Consider the following 27,482-nt stretch of genomic DNA (forward strand, 5'->3'; position numbering starts at 1 on the left):
TCTCCTCTCTCTCTCTCTTCTCTCTCCTTTCAACTTGTTGCTAAAAAAAATCCTGCAGATAAAACTTTTAGATCAGGGGTGTCAAACTCAAGGACTTCATTTTATGTTTTGCAAGAGCTTGCAAAGAACATAATACGTTTATTATACGGTTAAATGCCGCTTTACAGAAGCACGTTGCCCATAAACTACATGTCCCACAATGCATCTCATTCTGTGAAATTGAGTTTGACACCCCTGAATTAGATTAATGTGTGTAGGAGCCAAAATGCTACATAGCCTGAGTTTATTATTTGTATTATTATGGTTTGTGTATTTAAAAGGGCCCTCAAGTCCCACCTATTTTCCAAGGCCTTATTTGTCTGACTGTTTGTCTGACTGTTTGTCTGACTGTTTGTCTGACTGTCTTTTGTGTTACTCCCGTATATCAGTAAAGCGGCCTTGGGTCCCTCGAAAGGCGCTATATGTAATCTATTATTATTATTACCTGTTACATGGCGGATGACAGAGGCTGAGCTTGCGCTGCCATTTTTTCTGTTGACCGTTTTGGCCCCTATAAGCTATTGTGTGTTTGATTTAGTTTATTAAATATCTTCAACCTATCGGACTTTCTCATTGAAAACGCGTCGCGGCGCAAAGTCAAGCTTAGCCTCTCGGCGACTCAAACTTAACGGGGAATTGAGCCGCCACAATATGAATAGTAACGTGTTTAAACACTCACGGGGGGTCCAGGAGTTCCAGGGAATCCGGCGATTCCGTCTCTTCCGGGTTTTCCAGTTTCTCCGTTAGGTCCGCGGGGGCCATTTCCTCCGAGTTCTCCTTTCACTGCTAAACCAAGATCGGGGTAAAAAGACGTTCCTTTCTCCCCCTTACGACCGTAGTTTCCGGATTCACCAGAACGACCCTGAAACAGGACAGAAATCACAGTTGAGAAACATACATTTTGGCTAAATTATGACACAATACTTCTGATTCACTACACTAAGAAAAGAATACCATTTTATTTTTCAAAACCTTTATTTTCTAGCCAATCTTGCAGAATATATGTCAAAAATAAAGTTATATTGTGGAGTGTGTACACTAGATGTATCAATAAGTATTGTAATTTTAATATAATAATATATAATAAGGCCGGGTTCAGCCAGAACGACCCTGAAACCGGACAGAAATCACTTTTGTGAAACATATATTTTGGCTAAATGATGGGTCAGCATTTCCCGGTAGAAAAGAAATGGTCCTTGTCGGTATTTATGTTCAACATGTAAGAAGTAGAAAGTACAGGTGTTTGTGTTCAACATGTAAGAAGTAGAAAGTACAGGTATTTGGGTTCAAAATGTAAGAAGTATAAAGTACAGGTATTTGGGTTCAACATGTAAGAAGTAGAAAGTACAGGTATTTGAGTTCAACATGTAAGAAGTAGAAAGTACAGGTATTTGAGTTCAACATGTAAGAAGTAGAAAGTACAGGTATTTGGGTTTCAACATGTAAGAAGTAGAAAGTACAGGTATTTGGGTTCAACATGTAAGAAGTAGAAAGTACAGGTATTTGGGTTCAACATGTAAGAAGTAGAAAGTACAGGTATTTGGGTTCAACATGTAAGAAGTAGAAAGTACAGGTATTTGGGTTCAACATGTAAGAAGTAGAAAGTACAGGTATTTGTGTTCAACATGTAAGAAGTAGAAAGTACAGGTATTTTGTGTTCAACATGTAAGAAGTAGAAAGTACAGGTATTTGGGTTCAACATGTAAGAAGTAGAAAGTACAGGTATTTGAGTTCAACATGTAAGAAGTAGAAAGTACAGGTATTTGAGTTCAACATGTAAGAAGTAGAAAGTACAGGTATTTGTGTTCAACATGTAAGAAGTAGAAAGTACAGGTATTTGAGTTCAACATGTAAGAAGTAGAAAGTACAGGTATTTGTGTTCAACATGTAAGAAGTAGAAAGTACAGGTATTTGGAGTTCAACATGTAAGAAGTAGAAAGTACAGGTATTTGTGTTCAACATGTAAGAAGTAGAAAGTACTGGTATTTGTGTTCAACATGTAAAGAAGTAGAAAGTACAGGTATTTGTGTTCAACATGTAAGAAGTAGAAAGTACAGGTATTTGGGTTCAACATGTAAGAAGTAGAAAGTACAGGTATTTGGGTTCAACATGTAAGAAGTAGAAAGTACAGGTATTTGGGTTCAACATGTAAGAAGTAGAAAGTACAGGTATTTGGGTTCAACATGTAAGAAGTAGAAAGTACAGGTATTTGAGTTCAACATGTAAGAAGTAGAAAGTACAGGTATTTGGGTTCAACATGTAAGAAGTAGAAAGTACAGGTATTTGGGTTCAACATGTAAGAAGTAGAAAGTACAGGTATTTGTGGTTCAACATGTAAGAAGTAGAAAGTACAGGTATTGGGTTCAACATGTAAGAAGTAGAAAGTACAGGTATTTGGGTTCAACATGTAAGAAGTAGAAAGTACAGGTATTTGAGTTCAACATGTAAGAAGTAGAAAGTACAGGTATTTGGGTTCAACATGTAAGAAGTAGAAAGTACAGGTATTTGAGTTCAACATGTAAGAAGTAGAAAGTACAGGTATTTGGGTTCAACATGTAAGAAGTAGAAAGTACAGGTATTTGTGTTCAACATGTAGAAGTAGAAAGTACAGGTATTTGGGTTCAACATGTAAGAAGTAGAAAGTACAGGTATTTGGGTTCAACATGTAAGAAGTAGAAAGTACAGGTATTTGTGTTCAACATGTAAGAAGTAGAAAGTACAGGTATTTGTGTTCAACATGTAAGAAGTAGAAAGTACAGGTATTTGGGTTCAACATGTAAGAAGTAGAAAGTACAGGTATTTGGGTTCAACATGTAAGAAGTAGAAAGTACAGGTATTTGGGTTCAACATGTAAGAAGTAGAAAGTACAGGTATTTGGGTCAACATGTAAGAAGTAGAAAGTACAGGTATTTGTGTTTCAACATGTAAGAAGTAGAAAGTACAGGTATTTGTTTTCAACATGTAAGAAGTAGAAAGTACAGGTATTTGAGTTCAACATGTAAGAAGTAGAAAGTACAGGTATTTGTGTTCAACATGTAAGAAGTAGAAAGTACAGGTATTTGTGTTCAACATGTAAGAAGTAGAAAGTACAGGTATTTGAGTTCAAACATGTAAGAAGTAGAAAGTACAGGTATTTTGTGTTCAACATGTAAGTATAAAGTACAGTATTGGGTTCAACATGTAGAAGTAGAAAGTACCGGTATTTGTGTTCAACATGTAAGAAGTAGAAAGTACAGGTATTTGGGTTCAACATGTAAGAAGTAGAAAGTACAGGTATTTGAGGTTCAACATGTAAGAAGTAGAAAAGTACAGGTATTTGAGTTCAAATGTAAGAAGTTAGAAAGTACAGGTATTTGAGTTCAACATGTAAGAAGTAGAAAGTACAGGTATTTGGTTCAACATGTAAGAAGTAGAAAGTACAGGTATTTGGTTCAACATGTAAGAAGTAGAAAGTACAGGTATTTGGGTTCAACATGTAAGAAGTAGAAAGTACAGGGTATTTGAGTTTCAACATGTAAGAAGTAGAAAGTACAGGTATTTGGGTTCAACATGTAAGAAGTAGAAAGTACAGGTATTTGGGTTCAACATGTAAGAAGTAGAAAGTACAGGTATTTGAGTTCAACATGTAAGAAGTAGAAAGTACAGGTATTTGAGTTCAACATGTAAGAAGTAGAAAGTACAGGTATTTGGGTTCAACATGTAAGAAGTAGAAAGTACAGGTATTTGAGTTCAACATGTAAGAAGTAGAAAGTACAGGTATTTGGGTTCAACATGTAAGAAGTAGAAAGTACAGGTATTTGTGTTCAACATGTAAGAAGTAGAAAGTACTGGTATTTGTGTTCAACATGTAAGAAGTAGAAAGTACAGGTATTTGAGTTCAACATGTAAGAAGTAGAAAGTACAGGTATTTGAGTTCAACATGTAAGAAGTAGAAAGTACAAGTATTTGGGTTCAACATGTAAGAAGTAGAAAGTACAGGTATTTGAGTTCAACATGTAAGAAGTAGAAAGTACAGGTATTTGAGTTCAACATGTAAGAAGTAGAAAGTACAGGTATTTGGGTTCAAAATGTAAGAAGTAAAAGTAAAAAGTCGTCAGAAAAATAAGTAGTGAAGTAAAGTACTGATACCAGAAAAATGTACTTAAGTACAGTCACAAAGTATTTGTACTCCACTACTTCCCACCTCTGGCTAAAATACAAATAATTGAACTTACGGGAAGTCCCTGATTGCCTCCAAAGCCAGGTGTGCCGCCATCTCCCAGCTCCCCCTTTCTTCCGGCGTATCCGGGGGTCCCGCTGGGTCCGGGCGGTCCCTGTAACCCAGGCGTTCCCGACGTTCCCCCCCCGAGGCAGGCGCAGTCTCCGGATTCACCTGCAGGACGATAGGATGAGAAGTGGGGAAAAAGACGAATAAAAGAGGAACGAGGGATGAGTGATGTGAGGATAAAGGCAATATATTATAAGAGTCTGTTCAATATATCTATTGTAGGACATGACGACACATTTAATCAAACCCTAAATCCTTTTACACATGATCAAGTACATCTCTAATATCTTAAAGGATAGCACTCTCTTTTTAAGGACAGCAGAGGAGCAACTTTAAAATAAATAGTAAGTAAATTAAATGTGAAATATATCTTCAACCTCAAAGAAACAAGTTATTAAATAATTTCTTGCAGAGACACAGATTTGATATATATTTCAGTGTGTGTGTGTGTGTGTACTGTATACGTGTGTGTACCTTTGTATCCATTGAATCCATTGTTGCCGGGCAGACCTCTAGAGCCGGGCAGTCCAGGCTGGCCGGGGTAAGCTATGGGAGCTGCAAACACACACACACACAATTAAATCACTTTTGCCACAAATATGACAAAAAAAATACAAAATAATATGAGTTATTTAGATTTCACACTGTTTGAACGTCAGCTGTAAGCTTGCACTGACTGATGAAAGATGTAAAAAAAAGAGAAATCTGTTAAATTCCAATAAAATAATAATTTATTTTACATATCTCTTCATCTAAAATGTAAAAATAAAATCTATTTTTGGGTTTTTACTTCAGTTTCCGTCACTTTTTACAATTAAATCCACAATTTTGCAGATTTTTTTAAGCAAAGATACACATAGATAATGTGACAAAATAAAAAGTGTTTTAAAGAAAACCCTTCAGCTTCAAGTTTTACTCTTATAGAACTAAGAGTAAAACAATTATACAAATCAGGAGTTACTTAAATCTCGCAGCACAGTGCAAACACAGCTCAGCGTCACAGTGTGAAATAAGCATTAGTTACTTTGTTCGGCATGGGATTTGAAAGCTGCTGTTGCAAGGTGACAGACGCTTCTTCAATAGCATTAACTTGTTTATCAGGTAATGAAATATAAAACAGCTTGGCACTTGTTTTCAGTGATTTTACATCGACTATAATGGCTGAGAGCTACTTGCCACAAGCAGCATGCATTAGCGCGTTGCAGCTGCACAAGCAAAGGAAATCAAACTGTTCTTTGTAATATCAAATCTTCCAAGCAAACTGAAATAAAAACACATTATTAACATATGGGGTTAGATTCGTGTCGATAATATTTGTGCGAACATAGAAATAATGTATGTGTGATTTGCAGTGGCGAACCGTGTCTATCACAAGTGGACCTTCTGTAGACACACCCACTTCTCGCCGCGGCATTATAATGTCCGTCTTTTCACTGAATTGTCGTCTTGAAAAGGGTACTCACAACAATTCCGCAACAACTTCACCTGTTGCACTTGTCATTTCAACGTTAAAAACAATAAAACGGTCCTCTGTCTCGAGCCAGTTACCTAGCGGGCCTTCTAGAATACCCTGGAACCGAGGGGAACTCTGAAAGAACACGCCCATTGGCTACAAATCAATATATGATTGGTTGATCAAACTGTCAGTCCAAACGTACGCTCTCATTCAGTGCAACGGCCAGGGCATTCGATCAAGGATGTAGAATACCTTGGTTGAAGGATATTCTACTCAGAGACCCAGAACAAGATCTGATTGGTTGCTTTCTTTTCTAACACAAAACCACTGAAATAAACGTCAAACACCTTCCACAATATTTTCACAAATAAAAAAAAAGGAATTTGTGAATCTCTCTCTAACATTGACAACTTTCGATCAGGCGTGAATCAATGTTGTATTTGTCAAATAAAAATGCGCTCGTGGATCTCAAATCTCTGTTTTGTGGAGCGTCTTCGTACAAATATAGTATTCACAGATCTTTTTCTTATTTGTAAACTAATTATAGTATTTGTCAGGGAATAATTTCCATAGATGTTGACCTTTTGCCCTCTGACGCATATGCCCAGCCTTGCATTAACTGTCGGTCAGAGATAGTTATTGTTGTGGGACACCTGGAGCATCCTTCTCGGGGTGTAGATGACCCGGAGCCATAAGCGACAACAACTGTGATTCAGTGTCCTCAGCTGTTTAGTCTAACTATTGAACAATGTTGATTATTACACTCTGAACTAGTTAAAACTTGGAGCTACAGGAGGGCTCTTCAGGATTGATTGTGGCATCTCAACCGTGTGGTCAGAGCCGTGACATGTCGTGTGAATTCTCCGGCCGAAGCTCCAAATAAACCGTCAGTGTTTGCCATCAAAGCTCCAGCTCTCCTCGTGCCTCTCTCTGAGTCCTGACTCCAATTGCTTCAGAAGTTTACCCCACACTATTCACAGATCTTTTTTTCATTCGTGAAAATATTGTGGAAGGTGTTTCCATCCATCCATCTTCTCCCGCTTATCCGTGGTCGGGTCTCGGGGGTAGCAGTTCCAGCAGAGAGCCCCAAACTTTCTTTTCCCTGGCGACATCAACCAGCTCTGACTGGGGGATCCCAAGGCGCTCCCAGGCCAGCCAAGAGATATAATCCTTCCACCTGGTCCTAGGTCTACCCCTTGGTCTCTTCCCAGCTGGACGTGCCTGGAACACCTCCCTAGGGAGCCGCCCAGGTGGCATCCTTACTAGGTGCCCGAACCACCTCAACTGGCTCCTTTCGACGCGAAGGAGGAAGGTGTTTTACGTTTACAAATCACACATTTACACACAAATAACTGTTATGTTCACACAAATATTATCGAGACAAATCTAACCCCATTTCATTAACATTATTTTCTTTCAGTTTGGTCGCTTTTTTAGCTTCATTTAAAGTCTTTGTTCGACAAAATAAAAGTCCCTTTTTTTTGCAAACGCTGCAGTTTTCTGCCGCTGCCATGCACTCAGTCCATGTAAAATCAGTGACTTACAGCGACACCTGGTGGCCAAAGATGGGAAAAGCAGCTTGAAGATGAGAGCGCCTCCCATTCAAGTCTGGAGAAGAGACTGCACTCTTCTGATCTATACTTACCACCGCAACCTCCACACAGAATATAGCGTTAAAATAAAAGCAGATAGCTTCTTTCCGGCCAGAAGTGGTTTTCAGGTTTTATTTTTGGCGGGCTGAATATTTCCATTATTGCGATTATGGCAATATGCCGTGTTTCTGATACCTGCCTTCGGTGGGAACCTCGGGGTAGATGATGCAGGGTTCATTGGCATTTCCTTGAAGGACAGTTATATCAGTCATTATGCACTCGTACTAAATGTTGGTTCATTTCAATACCTTTTAAGAATTGATGTGCATTGTTTTTATGCATTTTACTCTGTTTTCTTTGCCTATATGTTTTTTCAGGCTAGAGGTGGGTTTCTATCTGTCCTAAAAAACAACAACATATTATATAAAAACAAGTCAGCCATGATGCTTTAAAGTCTATAGATATAGATAGATAGATAGATAGATAGATATAAAGATAGATAGATAGATAGATAGATAGATAGATAGATAGATAGATAGATAGATAGATAGATAGATAGATAGATAGATAGATAGATAGGTAGATAGGTAGGTAGGTAGATAGGTAGGTAGATAGGTAGATAAATGGATAGATAGGTAGATAGATAGATAGGTAGGTAGATAGATAGGTAGATAGGTAGATAGGTAGGTAGATAGGCAGATAGATAGGTAGATAGGTAGACAGATAGGTAGATAGGTAGATAGATAGGTAGATAGATAGGTAGATAGGTAGATAGATAGGTAGATAGGTAGATAGGTAGGTAGATAGGTAGATAGATAGGTAGATAGATAGATAGATAGGTAGATAGATAGGTAGATAGATAGGTAGATAGATAGGTAGATAGATAGGTAGATAGGTAGATAGATAGGTAGATAGATAGGTAGATAGGTAGATAGATAGATAGATAGGTAGATAGATAGGTAGATAGATAGGTAGGTAGATAGGTAGATAGATAGATAGGTAGATAGATAGGTAGATAGATAGATAGATAGGTAGATAGATAGGTAGATAGGTAGATAGATAGGTAGATAGATAGATAGGTAGATAGATAGGTAGATAGGTAGATAGATAGGTAGATAGATAGGTAGATAGGTAGATAGATAGATAGGTAGATAGATAGGTAGGTAGATAGGTAGGTAGATAGATAGGTAGATAGATAGATAGATAGGTAGATACTGTTTTGATCCCTAGCTTTTTTAATTCAATTAGCTTTTACGGCTGGTAAAACAACTAAACCTATGTTTTAAGGTGTTTTTAATTAATACAATATGAATATAACACATTTAATTAATTCTGCTCATTTCGTACAACAAATCACGCTTTCTCACAAACACAAGAACATGTTCAAATCATGCTAAAAAATGTCCTGTGAAAGAATTTGAAAGTTGTTTTTGTGTGAACATACTAATAGGGCCTTGCACTCTGGAGGGTCCCGGGGGTCCGGGGAGGCCAGAGGATCCGGGGAGGCCAGAGGATCCGGGGAGTCCTTCAGAGCCATATCCTGGTATTCCTGCGTTTCCCTTCTCTCCTGTTGGGCCGCGGGTCCCGGGATTACCTGGGGATCCGTTACCTGGATACGAGAGCAAAGGAGACGATTGGTAAATGGATATTTGGATGTAAAAATCAACCCATTGCATCTTGCTTATTGATGATTTAAGTGGTTTGTTGGCCTTATATACATATAGGGGTGATTTTAAATTTTGAGGTTGCATTTTATCAAAGAACATCTTCAAATTGAGTCAATTTCTTCCTCCATGCAACGCAGATTAATGCTTTATCTAATTAGCAGGCTAGCAGATATTAACGCTAACCTTTCCACGAGGAATAGAATAAATCAGCTAATATTATTATTGATGATTTAAGTGGTTTGTGGGCCTTATAGAATATATAGCGGTAATATCTGAGGTTTTATCATTTAAAGAACATCTACAAATTGACGCCATTTCTTTATTTTTGTAACACACTGGGTGTTTCTCAATGTCAACGAAGGATGCTCCAGAGCCACTATTTCAAGGATGCTACGTCATCGAGTGCCGCCGAAGGACTGTTCCAATGTCCAGCCTCCTTGGAATTCTACAGAGCACGGCATCCTTCGTAGCGAGAAATTTCGAGGCTGCACATGTGTATCCTCCGCGGTCTTAAAATCCCCACAATGCTTTGCGCACGGACCAATTTCCAAAATCTGTGGTGGAAAATGTAAGGCGGGGCCTCGCATATGATGCACACCTGCACACTTAATAGCCTGTTCCATTCTTCGTACTCCGAATGCCAGGAAGGATTCTTGCCTCGCTTCTGAAGGACCTGACTCGGAAGACTTGTCCTACCAAGGAAGCGTCCTCGACATTGAGAAACACCCATAGACTGATGCATCTTTTTATAATTAGCAGGCTACCACTCACCTTTTACCAAGGAATACAATAAATCATCTCAGATTAATTCACAAGTAACACCGAAAGGACAGAGAACATTACACATATTTACAGCTTTTTGTTTCAAATTAATTCTTGAATTATCATATTAGCATAACAAAAACATTTGGCCATTTTTAGCCACTCTGCTCCAAGCTCCGAGTCTTTAAGGAGCTGAACAAGTGATATTTTATAGACATTTACAGTTAAAAAACACATAAACACACTGGCTTTTATAATGATTAAGTGTTTAATAACTGTGTGGTTTTAATATTATTACTTATATGAATTATCTCTCTTCACCTTTTTGATTTTCTTTAAAGAAAAATAACATTTTACCATGCATTAGTTGTTACACAAATTAAAGCGCTTTAATTATTGGAGACTGCTGTTTTGAATGCATTGACAAATGTTCCATACAGTTTGTGTGATTGTGTTCATTACCTGTCCCATAACCAACAATTCCTGGAGGTCCTGGGGGTCCGGGGTATCCCAGAGGTCCGGGGTCACCAGAGGCACCGGGCAGCCCGTTGAGACCCGGGTCACCTGACTCTCCTGCAGCCAATCAGAGAGAAGAGACATTTAGCACAGGACACTTTCACATACTAAACAATACCTCACAGTTTATCAGTGTTATTAGCAGAGATGGCAAAAGTACACACATCCTTTACTCAAGTAGAAGTACAGATACTCGTGTTTAAAAATACTCTGGTGAAAGTAGAAGTACTGACTAAACTTCTTTACTCAAGTAAAAGTAAAGACTTTGAAATGTACTTCAGTAAAAAGTACCCATAACTAGCAGCTGTTTTAAAGAGTACCTGACCTCCCTTTATATTAATAGAACAATAATGTCATTGTTAGCTAATGAATGTTTCCATGCTGAACAACGGCAACATGACAACGTTTCCATTGGTCCCTCTTCTTTAGAGAAGACCAGGAAATGATGGATACACGGATCGTGTTCAAATCAATAGGCACGCAATGACTCTAAAGAATAATGATCACGCACCAAACACACATTCAGACTAAAGGAACCAGCCTGTTTGGAAAATGAGAGAAGTAGAAAGTACAGGTATTTGAGTTCAACATGTAAGAAGTAGAAAGTTCAGGTATTTGGGTTCAACATGTAAGAAGTAGAAAGTACAGGTATTTGTGTTCAAAATGTAAGAAGTAAAAGTAAAAAGTCGTCAAAATAAGTAGTGGAGTAAAGTACTGATATCAGAAAAATGTACTTAAGTACAGTAACGAAGTATTTGTACTCCACTACTTCCCACCTCTGGTTATTAGATCTATTAAATTATGAATATGGATGATGTGTCACCTTGAACAGTAGCGCCCAGATCACTAATGAAGGCTGGGGGTCCTGGTGCTCCGGGGTCTCCCTGCTCACCCTGTTAGGGACAAACAACACATTTACAAATTTTAAATTGTATTTAACATATTTGTTGTTTTGAATGAAGTGCTAAAATATGCAGGAATCAGCCTTAAAAAGGGATAACTTCTTACTGAAAGAGAAGAGAGAAGATCGATACCACCCCCGCTAGCTTCAGGAGCCTTTTAGCTTAACATTAGCTTAGCATTAAGGATGGAAACAGGGGGACTATTTAACAAAAGTTATACTTATTATCAAGTTATATCTCTTTTGTTTAATCTGCCCAAAAAACAGACAGTAAAACAGACGTTTTGTGGTTTTATGGAGTTGTTACTGCTAAACTCCTTTAAGCTAAAGGTCAGCTGTTAGCTTCATGGTTAGCTTAGCCTACTCTTCACCAGTAAGCAATTTGAACTCATTAAATTAAACCTATTGCCATCACAGAAACAAAATAAATACATAATGACCTTTAAACAACATAATGCTAAATATGAAGTAAATTATCGATGTATAACTGGGTAAACAGTAAAGTGTGTTTCTTCATTAGCTTCCCCAAATGTAACATTCATTTAAGAAACACTGGCACCATCTTCTGGTAAGACAAGGTTATTGAACACAAACTATGTAGACTCCACGCTTAGTTAAGTGTTTATTCTCGTAAGTTTTACGGTATGACGTTGAGTGTGTTCACACTGGAAACATTGTAAATACTGTATGCAGAAAGGTCCCAATTTGATTCCAATGAGGTCTCCATCTACAGTATCTATCCATATGGAATTGAGACACAGCAAAAAACTGTATGTCAACAGGAAGTGTAAGCAAACACACAATAATTGTACCTTTCCTCCGATGTATCCCGGTTGCCCGATGAAACCTGGAGTTCCTCTAAGTCCCTGTATCAGAAGATAAAATAAATCAGGTATGCATTTTTTCACAACCAAGGTTTATTAATCAAGGAAAGCTTAATTATATATGAAATATTTGTAATATAACCAAAGTTGTGCTTATATAGGAAAATAATGGCATTCTTACCATATTTAAGTATTATCTTTTATTATTCTAATTTAAATTTGGCAGAACGTTATGCTTCTGATTCCCTATATTTACGAATGAAAGATTACTCATTTAAAAAGAAAAAAACCTTTACTTTCTAGCCAATTTAGCAGAATATATGCAAATAAAGGGTCTAATGCGGCACAAAAGAAGTATGATGTGCAGTAGATGTAACAATACATATGATAATGTTAATATAATAATAATGTCTGTGAGAGGAGAACATTTTGACTTTTGATACCAAATCATAATTCATGCATACATTGTGGTATTGCTCCTAACGTCTAATAGTTAAATAACCACTGTAGGACATTTTTTAAAATCTAGTTTAACCCAGTATTAATCTGTGAGTTAACTGGTCCTGTAGCAAGTAGCACAACTAATGTTGTCATAGTGGTACAGTTTTAAAGATCATAATTTTAGCTCGTCAGTTCTTGAATATTTTGTGGTAACAGTTTTAGCCTACCAATTGTCCGGGATATCCAGGAGTCCCGTTCAAACCAGGAGCACCCTGTTTGGCAGAATCAAAAACGACATCCACCACAGAAGAAGAAGGAAAGGAAAGGTAAGAGATGTGTTTGACCACAGTAAAAGCTATGCTTAAGTGTACATTTACCCATAGAAGAAGAACATTGTAAGGAATTTCCACTTATGTTGAGGTTAGGGGAAGATTCATAAAACAAAAGGCCACATTTTTTACTTCTGTGAATGAAATAGGTGTAATAAAGTCGTAGCTCTTACTCTTGCTCCGGGGTATCCAAGAATTCCCTTCTCTCCGGGTTCTCCACCAAAGCCAAAAGGTCCCTGGATTTAAGTAAAAATACAGATTAGTAAATATCACTTAATGTGGATTTATCTCATATTTTGCATGTTCGGCATTTTCTCACAGCAGTTTTTATTGTACAAAAACGTCGTAGAAAATCAAAGGTTCTTGGGAAAATAAATCACATAAGGTTTTAAAAGTGTTTTAAAGAAGTCAGTCTGCTTGGGGATCTTTTTCTTTATAGACACATGGAAATATATCTTATGATTGTTTATTAATCTGCCAATTGGAAGTAAATCCAGAATAGAAGAGGATCTAGTAGACAGCCTTGAGGAACGCCTTAAACACTTACAGGTTGACCAGGATTTCCAGGAAATCCTCTTATTCCCTTTGGAGCAGATGTACCCTTTAAGCAAAGCGGAGAGAGAAGAAAAGTGGTCATAAGTGCAGAATCATTTTGAAACTATAAGCAATATTTACACATTTTAACTTACCTTTACAAGTCTGTGGAAACTGTGAAATCTCACTCAAAAGAAAGGCGATAACAACCAAAACTACGCCGCTGATGTAGGCATTAACTCCTTAAAAATACATTATGTTGGGCTCGAAAAGCTGAGGAAACCAGGGTGGAACAGTCAGATTATCACGTCTATAATGTTAGCATCAAGGTGATAACTAATGTAAATAGTGGGCATTTCAATTGAACTGACCTATTGCTTTTAGTACTTTTGATTCAACTTTTTTTTGCCAATTTCTTCATTTTCTAGCAGCTACTGGACATTTTTCAGTGTAAACAGTAATTACACTTTCACCAATACAGTGAACCTTTGAATCCCTTTATCTCAAAGTCACGTCATCATGTTGGATTTGAAAGATAACGCAGGGAGATAAGAGGACACACTGCTGTATTTGTCCATGTTCAACACAGCTCATCCTATTTGGGGAAGAAGTCGCGTTTTTCAACAAACCTGTAGTCCTTTGTCTCCTTTGGGAAAACCCACAAACTCCACAATACCATCGATCAACGGCTGGCCGGGTTCACCGGGTGAGCCCGCGTCGCCCTGGATGTCGTAATCGAGGGAAGAGATATCTGTTTACTCTGATCACGAGGTGGCGAGGGAAACGGCGGAATAAGGAGGGGTAAAGCGGCAGAGTTTTTTGGGCATTCAGGGAAGATATAGGGAAGGTGGGGGTACGTTGACTGGAGGACGGGCTCTGTTTTCACTGTGGAGCCACTTAAGAGGTTGTGAACGGACTGAGGAAATATTGGGGTGATGATGAGAGACTGGTCTCTGGATGAAACATTTTCAAAATGTAAGAAACTCTGGAGCCAGAAAGGATCCGATTGGTTGAGTTACACATCAATGGAAGGAGTTTTGTGTGTAGTTTTGGTTTTTGGACAATATTTCAATGCACTACTTCTTATTTTCTTGTATTTCTAATGAGGGAAGCCTTTATTTTGGTACGTTAAAGGGCTATTGAACTATTGCATAAAGACTAGTTTTGACAAAAAATCCAAATACTTGGTGATTATGAAGTTTTCAACCAGACTTTAAGGTTTAAATTCTGCATTTGGGCAACTCCATATGATGAGGATTATCAGGATTAATGCTACGTTGGACCAACCTCTCCTCCAGCTCCCAAAGTCTCCTTCTCACAGTTACTCCATGGCTCTTAAGTTTGCTGCAATCACTGCTCCTCTTTCGTTTTTAACCTTTAGTTTCTGCCTGCTGTGGTATTCTCTTTCTTTGCACCACGTTTTGTAATGAAATCCCATTGTGAATGTGTGTGTGTGTGTTAGTGTGTGTGTGTTTGTTCCTATCCTTCCCTTGGCTGTGTTACCTTATCTCCTTTGTAGATAGTGAGAGTTTGTTCGCTTCTTAGCGAGCCGTCGCCCGGAGTACCGCTGGGTCCGGGAAGACCCACGTCGCCCTGGAGTCCGAAATACACACAACACACCGTTAGCCAATGAGGAGGGGCGCAGGGGAAACAGGAAGTGGGAATGAGAGATACTTGGATAGATAGATAGATAGATATATAGATAGATAGATAGATAGATAGATAGATAGAGAGATAGAGAGATAGATAGATAGATAGATAGATAGATAGATAGATAGATAGATAGATAGATAGATAGATAGATAGATAGATAGATAGATAGATAGATAGATAGATAGATAGATAGGTAGATAGATAGATAGATAGATAGATAGATAGATAGATAGATAGATAGATAGATAGATAGATAGATAGATAGATAGATAGATAGATAGATAGATAGATAGATAGATAGATAGATAGATAGATAGATAGATAGATAGATAGGTAGATAGATATAGATAGATAGATAGATAGATAGATAGATAGATAGATAGATGGATAGAGAGAGAGAGCTCAGGGATACTTTATCTTGAGTTTCTTGGTGATTTAAAGACATTTTAGCCCCTTTTTTCTCTCCAACAGTTAAAAAAGTACAACTTGAATTTTAATTTGCCAACAAAAACTTATCCTAACATGAAATCCAGCTGTTTCTACATTCAGTTTAACCCTAAATCTTACTGAGTTTAGTGTTTTGGTTGAGTATCACATGCATGCAGTGTGTGAGGGAGTTGATGTGTTAGTACTCTTTTGTGTTACTGTTTGAAATCAGATGAGTGGGTGGATGGAGGTTGAGAGCAAGCAAATGAACCGCATATCCCAGAATTCACCAGCAGATGCCCAAATGTGATTAAAGACGGGGGTGAAGTGCATCATGGGAAGTAGGAGCGAGTGATTCCAGCAACCCAGTTACCACAGATCGTCCTCCCATGACAGCTCAGAGATCTCAAAAATGAAGTTTTATTTGTGTATTAAGGAGATTGTTTATCTGTAATGACGCCCAATGCAAGGTGATTCATGGCCAAATCAAGACCGGATGTATTTTGCTTAAATATGTGATATTCTTTTCCAATTTTGGAGAAAAACTTCAGTAAGAAAAGTCTCTGAACTGTCATTCAACAGTGAGGGAAACAGGTGTGCAGCACCACTGATCGAGTCACAAACAAAGTAGATTTTTGGGGTATTTAACAATAATTTGAAGTGCCAACTGACTCCATATCGGACATAAAAAGTTGTGCAAATCTCAGTCTGTTGTGACTTGTCCCAGTGGCAGCACACGGATCATTTGAAAGAACAAACCAGACTGAATCAAGTAGAGGTTCATGTTGTCTTTTATCAAACAGGAAACAGATGCAACAAACAGTTCAGTAGTTGTGTAAATAAAAACATGGAGAAAGGAAGAGGAGGAGGGATGCAGGGAGGGGTGGGGTTAAATAAAAGGATGGATGGAGGGTAAATACATGTGGGTTGGACGGAAGAAGAGCAGGATGTAAAGGCAACACCAGTCAGAATGAAACATGCACACTATAATGTCCGTCATCATAAAACACAGAAATGCAAACACACATACGGATAGAGCTCTCTAACTAAGCCTGCTTTTTTCTAGGCTCTATAGCTGAGAGGGATAACGTATAGAAATCACAACATTTTACTATAAAATAACTATCTATTTAATGCATTGTCATTTCTCAGGTGGGAATTAAAACCATCCAAAAACAATGCTTGGTAAATAGCAGGTTAACTATCGACAGCAAACTTTCCATATAGTTTAATATAAATAATATCATCTTCTAGTGTCCAAGACTAAGAACTTTGTGCGTTCAAGAATTAAAAAAAGACTTGGGGATGTTTCTTATTGACCAACTGCATTCACTCAATTGGTCTTATGTGTGTGTGTGTGTGTGTGTGTGTGTGTGTGTGTGTGTGTGTGTGTGTGTGTGTGTGTGTGTGCGTGTGTGTGTGTGTGGTGTGTGTGTGTGTGTGTGTGTGTGTGAATAAATCTCTACAACTGAATGAGTCTACGTGCATCATACCTTGTCTCCTTTCTCTCCTTCATATCCGTCACTGCGGCTCCCCTGAAAACAGCAAGGGTTAACAAAATGCACTTGGAAGCACAACAACAACAACAACAACATTAAAAGGATGAAATGTATTGCATTAATATAATATAATTAATCAATGTGCTTCATTATTTGACTTACCATTGGCCCTGGGAGACCGGGAGGACCAGGTGGGCCCTAAAGACAGACGAGAGAATCAGGAATAATATTCACTCTAATGAAAGAAATGAAAACTAACAATGTTTTAATTCCTATTCATGCTTTTCAAAATCTGATAATCATCTAACAAATATAACATTTTCACATTTAATAGCATTTGTATTGATAATAATAACAGTATATTACAACATACAAACACAAAATTCATATTATTTACTATTTAAAGTGAAAGAGATGAATGTACGTACAGAGTATCCCTCGGGCCCCATTGGACCGGGGTAACCGGACGGACCCTCAGGACCTCTGATTCCCTGCAGAGAAACACAACCATACAAACATTAAGGACAACACATTAAATCCTCAGGTGTTTAATTCTGTATTAATGATCATTTGTGGTTGCATAGCAAGAAGAAGTAAGCATCTTACAGGTTGACCGTTTGGTCCTGGATAACCTGGTGAACTCTAAAAAGGGGAAAAGAAACACAGATTAATTAATAAACAAGACTCAAAATCCTCTTAATTACATTTTAAATAAAATAATGAAATACATATCTTCAAATCAAAATACAGGAACATTCGTGTACACATTAGAGTCATGCAAAGTTGTATCGGTGACTCAAAAGTCACTTTGCTTTTGCAATACAATGTTACAGTACTGTCTCTATAGCGCCATCTAGTGGCCAAACCTAATATGACAGGCTGTTCAGACCCTGTTCAAGTACAATGCAGCTGCACCATGAGAGGTAACAAATATGAGAATAGAAGTTACACAAAAATAGCAAATATATTAAAAAAAAGTCAATTCTAATGTGTTTTTTATGGCTCATCTTAATATGTATTGTACACATTTGTGCAGATCAATATAACGTTAACTTATTATGTTTATATATATATAAGAATTTTCTACTGTTTTTGTTTCAATAAACATTATGCAATTTAATTGTTTTAACTTGCTATTTTATATGAATATTTGTATACTATATTATTTAATTGTTTTTGGGAAATCTTTTACTTTAACTTGTTGTGTTTTTATAAATATTTGTATTCTTTTTTATTACACATTTTCTTGAGAACTTCTCATATTTATAAGAATATTATACATTGTAATATTGCAAATGTATACTTTGACTTCATAGTTTGCATAAATACTTTAATTTAATGTTATTTTTGTGTATTATTTTATTCTATAAAATCAAGCAAAACCCCAATTTTCCCTCTAGATCAGGGGTTCTCAAAGTGCGGTCCGCGGGCCAATGGCGGCCCTCGGAAATGTTTCTGGCGGCCCGCGATAGTTAATGTGACACGCTGAAATGCATGCGTTATATTTTAATCCTCCATGGTTGTATCTAGTAAGAATTAGAATGGAATTTAAGAATGGTAAAATTGCGCCCCCTGGGTTGTCATTCCTAAATTATGAATGACAGCTTGTGGAAAGTTTGCTAGACTACTGGTTGCATGGCAACTAGACATCTCGCGAGTTGCGGTAATTGGTTAGTACAATAAAGAAAGGATTTGTTTTGGAATTATTTTGCGTTCCGTTTTTTCTTGGGCGGCCCTCAATCCAATATCGGGTACCTAAATTGGCCCTCACTCATCAAAACTTTGAGAACCCCTGCTCTAGATAAACAAACTAATCTGATTCTGATCATGATTATTATTAAATCGTACACAAACAAATATTATCCTCAGTTCTTTAGGTCCAGAAATACATTAAAAAAAGAGTAAAGTGTGAAAATAACCGTGGAACCGTCGTCCGAGATGTATCGAGGGTCTCCTTTCTGACCCTTCGGCCCAAAAGGCCCCTGTGTGAGGAAAAGAATCATCAGTACAAATCTACAGTAACATCTGCATTCCTTACATAATGACATCCAGACATCTACACATCCAGACATCTACACATATATATAATAAGTCATAAAAGAGAGTAGGTTTGTCCTCACAGAGAGTCCAGCGGGTCCGGGCGCTCCGATCCCGTAACCGGGGTCTCCGGCTTCTCCTCTCGTCCCGTTACAGCCGTCCAGTCCAGAGGGTCCTCTTCCCCCGTCCAGACCGGGGTGACCCTGCAGAGGAAGAGGGGGTTAGAGTTACATCTTGAACATGAATTAGGTTTTTTATCCTTATACACACTGACAGCATAACATACACTACAACACAAAAATACTAATTGAAGGCACATTTTGTGTCAAAACAACAACATATACGGCAATCATCTTTAAAAAATGAAGAAAAGATTGACTGTTTTATAGTTTATATGTATTACAATAATATCTGTGTGTCAGAATAAACGTCATATCAGAAAATACAGACAACAAATGGAAATAGACTGACCTTTAGTCACAGATTATTAACCAACAAAACGACTACATTTTTAAGATTTGTTTTTTTTAAAGCATGATACAGTTGTTTAATTTCTGTATATTTATTATTGCATATCCTGCTGTTTTACCATGAAAGGGGCTACATCTGCAATTTCACTTTTTTTAAGCACACAATTAAATAGTTTATTTTAAAAATCAAAATAAAAGATGTTAGCTGTCCGTTGATAAAATAATCTATAGCTATTCTTACTCTAAATGGCCTCAAACGATCCTTTATATTTAATTTAACCACTTCTTAAATACTCTGCATATTGAGTGTGTGTGCGTGTGTGTGTGTGTGTGTGTGTGTGGCCTAGCATTATTATACTTGTGGGGACCTAAATCTGTTTACACAGTCATGTGTGGGGACTCGCCTCCCTTATGGGACAAAATGGAGGTCCCCATAAGGGGAATCATTAATTTTAGGGTGAAGACTTGGTTAGGGTAAGGGTAAGGTTAAGGGTAAGGGTAAGGTTAAGGGTTAGGCATGTGTTGGTTATGGTTAAGGTTAGGATAAGTCTCCAGGAAATGCATGTAAGTCAATGTAATGTCCCCTGAAGTGATGTATACATGGTATGTGTGTGTGTGTGTGTTTACTTACAGGTACTCCATCAGTTCCCCGGAACCCAGGCACTCCCATAGGCCCCTGTTTGAGTACATATTAAATATAGTTAAATCACGATCATATTAAACGAGAACACATATAAATGAAAACACATTCAGTCAGTTTTAGTCATGAATTACAATCAAGTTCATATTTAAATTCAGATAATGAACGTCATGGTCTTTAACACCCACCTTGTCTCCTTTCTGGCCAGATGGTCCTTTATATCCGATGTGGCCCTTCTCTCCTTTGGGCCCTGAGGGTCCCGTTCCCCCCCGAGGACCCTCAGGTCCGCTCGAACCCGCTTCTCCAAGATGCCCTGGACGACCCTGAGGGAAAAGAAACAAAACGGTCACTTTTTAAATGAATACTGAAGAATAGACAAGCAAAACTGCCATTTGTATTAATCGTGAAGCTCTATTTCACAACAAATCATCCTAAAGGCTAAAAGGAGGCAAATAGAAAAAGATCTTGAGGTACATGTTGAATAATAAGTGATTTAAAGCCTCTCCATTATGAAGATGTGATAATCAAAGATAAGATTAAGAAGTACTTTATTGATCCCAATTCGGGAAATGTTGGCATTGTACATTAGAGAAATTAAAAGACTGGAAATGAACTATTAAAAATGTAAAAAATGGGGAAACACAAATTGTTGGGGCAGCCATTTTGGATCTGATGGGTATGTTTACATGAAAAACAAGTCAGGGCGGGAAACCCAGCTGGTTGGTGGAGCAGTTTGTGTGGGCAAGCAGCAACATGTGGACTAAGAAGGTGGTCTGGAAGAAAAACTGCAACTGGGGGTAAAGAAGCAGGATTTGGAGAAATGTATTAAAGGGGTCCTATTCTGCTCATTTTCAGGTTCATATCAGTATGTAGTGTCTCTACTTTAAAGAGTCCTCTCCTGCTGATGTTCAGGTGTATATCAGTATTTAGTGTCTCTACTTTAAAGAGTCCTCTCCTGCTGATGTTCAGGTGTATATCAGTATGTAGTGTCTCTACTTTAAAGAGTCCTCTCCTGCTGATGTTCAGGTGTATATCAGTATGTAGTGTCTCTACTTTAAAGAGTCCTCTCCTGCTGATGTTCAGGTGTATATCAGTATGTAGTGTCTCTACTTTAAAGAGTCCTCTCCTGCTGATGTTCAGGTGTATCAGTATGTAGTGTCTCTACTTTAAAGAGTCCTCTCCTGCTGATGTTCAGGTGTACATCAGTATGTAGTGTCTCTACTTTAAAGAGTCCTCTCCTGTTGATGTTCAGGTGTATATCAGTATGTAGTGTCTCTACTTTAAAGAGTCCTCTCCTGCTGATGTTCAGGTGTATCAGTATGTAGTGTCTCTACTTTAAAGAGTCCTCTCCTGCTGATGTTCAGGTGTATATCAGTATGTAGTGTCTCTACTTTAAAGAGTCCTCTCCTGCTGATGTTCAGGTGTATATCAGTATGTAGTGTCTCTACTTTAAAGAGTCCTCTCCTGCTGATGTTCAGGTGTATATCAGTATGTAGTGTCTCTACTTTAAAGAGTCCTCTCCTGTTGATGTTCAGGTGTATATCAGTATGTAGTGTCTCTACTTTAAAGAGTCCTCTCCTGCTGATGTTCAAGTGTATATCAGTATGTAGTGTCTCTACTTTAAAGAGTCCTCTCCTGCTGGTGTTCAGGTGTATATCAGTATGTAGTGTCTCTACTTTAAAGAGTCCTCTCCTGCTGATGTTCAGGTGTATATCAGTATGTAGTGTTTAAAGAGTCCTCTCATGCTGATGTTCAGGTGTATATCAGTATGTAGTGTTTAAAGAGTCCTCTCCTGCTGATGTTCAGGTGTATATCAGTATGTAGTGTCTCTACTTTAAAGAGTCCTCTCCTGCTGATGTTCAAGTGTATATCAGTATGTAGTGTCTCTACTTTAAAGAGTCCTCTCCTGCTGGTGTTCAGGTGTATATCAGTATGTAGTGTCTCTACTTTAAAGAGTCCTCTCCTGCTGATGTTCAGGTGTATATCAGTATGTAGTGTTTAAAGAGTCCTCTCATGCTGATGTTCAGGTGTATATCAGTATGTAGTGTTTAAAGAGTCCTCTCCTGCTGATGTTCAGGTGTATATCAGTATGTAGTGTCTCTACTTTAAAGAGTCCTCTCCTGCTGGTGTTCAGGTGTATATCAGTATGTAGTGTCTCTACTTTAAAGAGTCCTCTCCTGCTGATGTTCAGGTGTATATCAGTATGTAGTGTCTCTACTTTAAAGAGTCCTCTCCTGCTGATGTTCAGGTGTATATCAGTATGTAGTGTCTCTACTTTAAAGAGTCCTCTCCTGCTGATGTTCAGGTGTATATCAGTATGTAGTGTCTCTACTTTAAAGAGTCCTCTCCTGCTGATGTTCAGGTGTATATCAGTATGTAGTGTCTCTACTTTAAAGAGTCCTCTCCTGCTGATGTTCAGGTGTATATCAGTATGTAGTGTCTCTACTTTAAAGAGTCCTCTCCTGCTGATGTTCAGGTGTATATCAGTATGTAGTGTCTCTACTTTAAAGAGTCCTCTCCTGCTGATGTTCAGGTGTATATCAGTATGTAGTGTCTCTACTGGGACGTGTTTCCATGCTTTAATGTTCAAAAAGCTCTTTATTTCTCTCATACTGTCTGTGCTGCAGCACCTCTTTTCACCCTCTGTCTGAAACTAGAGCCCAGTCTGCTCTGATTGGTTAGCTGGCGGCTTTGTTGTGATTGGTCAACTGCTTAGAGATGTCCGGCCCCTTATCACGTGCAATGTGTTGTAGCGATAGCCAATAGGAGCACAAGTGTTATTAAGTAAACAAAGGAGTGCAATCAGGCAGGTTTCTGATAGCTTTAGATACTTATTTAAATGACATTTGTATCCCTCTCATCTCCAATTAAACCCATGTATCTCCAGAGGTTTTCAGATGTTGTATTTGGATATTTAGAGGTAAAAGTCAGATGTAAAGCTTTTATCTTGTAATGACTGAGTTTATGCTGCAGGTAAAAGGCTGCAATACCCATTTGAACCTCATGATGGCAGTAGAAAAACTAAAAGGAAACATAAGCAGGTGGATGAGCAGAGGAATCCCTGCAGAGACGCACATTAACACGGCAGCCTCGACGCCTCACAACCTGCTATTAGCTCGTATTTTAGGCGGTATAACAGGGTAGGGAGGAGGGGGAGAGGGGGAGAGAGGGACACATGTCTGACGTTCGGGTCAAAGGGAAGTCACAGGATTTGGTTTTCAGTGTTGTAACTTATTTTATTTAAGGCAGTAAAAACATTTGTTTATTTGCTTCTTGACGAAGGTTAAATGTTTGACAGCTTTTATTTTGTGCTTTCTCTTTCCTGTTATGATTTGAAATGAATACGAGTATGTCGAGTGCATTTTCCCCGTCTTCTACCGTTCTTGTTGGAACTGTTATATTCATATAAAGTAAATATGGCTTTGTTCTTCATTCAAAGCTTCTATTACGCAACATTCAGAGCCAAAAAGTGACTCCGAGAAGCTCTGATAAAACACAAGTTTTCATGAATTTATTGTACTTTGAAAACTGGGATATGAACGGTTTTGTTTAAAGACGTTACACAGTTATGTTAAATATGGAAGTAAGCCCGTGCTGCAGATGTATTTTCTACATTTATGAGAAATGTATAGAGCTTAGATGCCTGTATACGCTTGCATGCATGCACGTGTATGACTACATATTCCTTTTAAATCCTTACTACTGCATCCTTATCATAAATCTTAAATACTTCCCCCTTAACTTAAAACTATATGCACACACATTAAGTATATAGGCACATGAAAACCCTTCATTACACACAAGGTAAAAGGTCACACACTAAACTAAACGAAAGGTAATTCTCGACGCAACACCTGGTGCTTTTCATATATAAGTGCTCCGCCTGCAGACACAGGACTTTAATAATGGATCTAACATTAGAGGACATCACGGAGAAGGTCAAATACTGCTTGTATACAATAATTTGATTTTGCCTACGGGGTGTAACAGACGGGTGGAGTTTATAGCATCCGGACCATTTAGATAAGGTACAAATACATTCTTGAGACTAATTGGGATGTTTTATCCTGTATGCCAAATCACGGGACACCTATGATGCTCAAATCAGTCAATCAACAAGGTTGTTAAATACTATAACAATAACAAGTAAAGTGTGTAGCACCAAAAAGCACAATACTTTTGGAAGAAAATGTACAAGGTGTGCCGCTGATTTAGAAAAGCAAGCCGAGCTCTTTTTCCAGACTTTAAGCTAAGCTAAGCTAGCTGGAGCTTCATATTTAAATGGACAGACATGTGTGGAACAACGTAACATTGGAAAATACATAAATGAGACGGACCAAGTATTTCGGTTATTTAACGTTCTTTTTTGTTGTTGAAATGTAACAAATAACCTTAAAGTCTGAGTACTTGATTCAACTTGAAGGTAGTCTTTGCCACAAAAGTTATCAGGTGTGACACCAGGTACAAGACTACAGTGATGTCACCTTTTACTGCACTCGGCTCTTAAAGGTCACCTATTGTGCAAAATCCACTTTTTCATGTCTCTTCTACATCAACATGTGTCCCCTCTTCTTCATGTCTCTTCTACATCAACATGTGTCCCCTCTTCTTCATGTCTCTTCTACATCAACATGTGTCCCCTCTTCTCCATGTCTCTTCTACATCAACATGTGTCCCCTCTTCTTCATGTCTCTTCTACATCAACATGTGTCCGCTCTTTCCCATGTCTCTTCTACATCAACATGTGTCCCCTCTTCTCCATGTCTCTTCTACACAACATGTGTCCCCTCTTCTTCATGTCTCTTCTACATCAACTGTGTCCCCTCTTCTCCAGTCTCTTCTACATCAACTTGTGTCCCCTCTTCTTCATGTCTCTTCTACATCAGCATGTGTCCCCTCTTCTTCATGTCTCTTCTACATCAACATGTGTCCCCTCTTCTTCATGTCTCTTCTACATCAACATGTGGTCCCCTCTTCTTCATGTCTCTTCTACATCACATGTGTCCCCCTCTTCTCCATGTCTCTTCTACATCAACATGTGTCCCCTCTTCTTCATGTCTCTTCTACATCAACATGTGTCCGCTCTTCTCCATGTCTCTTCTACATCAACATGTGTCCCCTCTTCTCCATGTCTCTTCTACATCAACATGTGTCCCCTCTTCTTCATGTCTCTTCTACATCAACATGTGTCCCCTCTTCTCCATGTCTCTTCTACATCAACATGTGTCCCCTCTTCTTCATGTCTCTTCTAAATCAACATGTGTCCCCTCTTCTTCATGTCTCTTCTACATCAACATGTGTCCCCTCTTCTTCATGTCTCTTCTACATCAACATGTGTCCCCTTCTCCATGTCTCTTCTACATCAACATGTGTCCCCTCTTCTTCATGTCTCTTCTACATCAACATGTGTCCCCTCTTCTTCATGTCTCTTCTACATCAACATGTGTCCCCTTCTCCATGTCTCTTCTACATCAACATGTGTCCCCTCTTCTCCATGTCTCTTCTACATCAACATGTGTCCCCTCTTCTTCATGTCTCTTCTACATCAACATGTGTCCCCTCTTCTTCATGTCTCTTCTACATCAACATGTGTCCCCTCTTCTTCATGTCTCTTCTACATCAACATGTGTCCCCTCTTCTCCATGTCTCTTCTACATCAACATGTGTCCCCTCTTCTTCATGTCTCTTCTACATCAACATGTGTCCCCACTTCTTCATGTCTCTTCTACATCAACATGTGTCCCCTCTTCTCCATGTCTCTTCTACATCAACATGTGTCCCCTCTTCTTCATGTCTCTTCTACATCAACATGTGTCCCCTCTTCTTCATGTCTCTTCTACATCAACATGTGTCCCCTCTTCTTCATGTCTCTTCTACATCAACATGTGTCCCCTCTGTGGAAAGAGATTCTGAAAGTTTCAGGAACAAAGATTCTCTCTCTTTTTGATCCATTTCTATAAAAACCTGTCTGAAAATGAGCTGATCAGATTTTGGCCACTTTGTGATGTCATAACGATTTGTTTGGCTTGTGTAACCATTAGCCAATCAGCAACCAAGGTAAGATTATGATTTTTGCCATAATTCAGAGACATGTTTTGTATATATCTGAGACCTATAATATATTGATGAAAAACAGTATAATAGGGGAGCTTTAAAAAAAGGGACACTGACGCTGGATCAGCCTTAACCACAATGCAATGCTCTTTCCCGCCCTTACTGTAGGTCCTGAGGGCAGGCAGAATAATGACAGACCTGAGCCAGGTGAAGAAGTCTGGATCGCACTCACACCTACTATTCACCTGGGGGAAATATGCAGGGGTCCCACAAGGAGACACTTTCTCTCACGCCTTCTTGTCGACCTCATCACTTTTAGTTTTTTTTGCAACGTTTGCAAGAGCCAACGTGCTCATGTGTAACCGGGTGTCTAAATTAGCTCCGGAAAAACACGTATTTCCGTAAAAACATAGTCCAAAGATGAGGTGACCCTTCCTCTTTTTCAGGTCACTTTTAAAGAGTTAGCTCAGTGCTTCTCAAAGTATGGTGCGCGGACCACTGGTGTTCTGTGAGCGCCCCCTAGTGGTCCATGAGTATATTGGTAAAATGTCACATTTGAAATAAATAAATACATTTAAGTTGTCCGCACTCTCTCTGGAATATCTCCGCAATGGAGCGAGCTCAAGTTTGTACCATCTTCAGGCGATTTGTAATCTGTTCTAGAAAAACGATGTGATTTTGGATATTTGTGGAGGTAGGTGGTCCGCGAGTGTTTTTTTATTGGTTAAGTCCTTGGTATGAAAAAGTTTGAGAAACACTGAGTTAGCTGTCTGTCTGGTGCCAGGTAAAAGGGGAGAGGTGAAGCCTGCACGTAAAAGCACCGTTGTTGACCTTAACCAAACGAAGCCATGAGTACACGGATAAAAAAGGGACCTTTCACATTTGAGAAAATCTAGTGAATGTGAGAAACACCTCCTCTGATCTTTGGAGGAACTCTTTCATGCTCAGGGAAGTGAGTGTCTAGTGAAGAGGAAGTGAGTTTCTGATCTGTGTTTATTCCCTAACATGGCATGGAATACAAAAATGCAGCCTGCAGAGGAAGAAGATCACAGAGTGGAGAGAGGAGATAAAAGAGAAGGGATGAGAGGGAGCAAAACATGTGGAAACATATGAAGAGAAAAAGAGGAGAACATCAGATTTTGCAGGAGAAATAAGCTGTTCTAAAAACACCCACTAGGGGGCGATCTACTCTCCAGCTGAGGTCAACAACCTCCAGTGACCTCTATGTGGGAAAATAATGCGTTTAATGATGCTGCATTTACATTTGTTGGCCACTGTGAGGCAGAATAACACCAAAACTAGCTGATGGACAACTGTAACTGACATACTATCTTCATATATAGCATTAACACACTGTTGCATGACACAACATTAG

At 38.5% G+C, this 27,482-nt stretch overlaps 1 protein-coding gene across 1 annotated transcript in view; it reads right to left on the reverse strand.

Annotated features, from left to right (window-relative positions):
* The window catches only part of LOC117546029 (collagen alpha-6(IV) chain-like), a gene marked incomplete in the record, with an annotated part of 155,450 nt that overhangs the window by 17,460 nt on the left and 110,508 nt on the right, over nucleotides 1–27,482 (reverse strand). The window contains 20 exon segments of the mRNA XM_034216110.1: nucleotides 719–901; nucleotides 4,254–4,411; nucleotides 4,781–4,861; nucleotides 7,554–7,601; nucleotides 8,799–8,963; nucleotides 10,246–10,356; nucleotides 11,123–11,192; nucleotides 12,013–12,066; nucleotides 12,693–12,737; nucleotides 12,968–13,030; nucleotides 13,342–13,395; nucleotides 14,832–14,921; nucleotides 16,901–16,942; nucleotides 17,069–17,104; nucleotides 17,335–17,397; nucleotides 17,513–17,548; nucleotides 18,826–18,888; nucleotides 19,027–19,146; nucleotides 20,045–20,089; nucleotides 20,242–20,376. Coding sequence (XP_034072001.1) covers nucleotides 719–901; nucleotides 4,254–4,411; nucleotides 4,781–4,861; nucleotides 7,554–7,601; nucleotides 8,799–8,963; nucleotides 10,246–10,356; nucleotides 11,123–11,192; nucleotides 12,013–12,066; nucleotides 12,693–12,737; nucleotides 12,968–13,030; nucleotides 13,342–13,395; nucleotides 14,832–14,921; nucleotides 16,901–16,942; nucleotides 17,069–17,104; nucleotides 17,335–17,397; nucleotides 17,513–17,548; nucleotides 18,826–18,888; nucleotides 19,027–19,146; nucleotides 20,045–20,089; nucleotides 20,242–20,376 — 1,662 coding nt within the window.

This window comes from Gymnodraco acuticeps, unplaced genomic scaffold, assembly GCF_902827175.1.
Source record: "Gymnodraco acuticeps unplaced genomic scaffold, fGymAcu1.1, whole genome shotgun sequence".
Classification (NCBI taxonomy): domain Eukaryota; kingdom Metazoa; phylum Chordata; class Actinopteri; order Perciformes; family Bathydraconidae; genus Gymnodraco; species Gymnodraco acuticeps.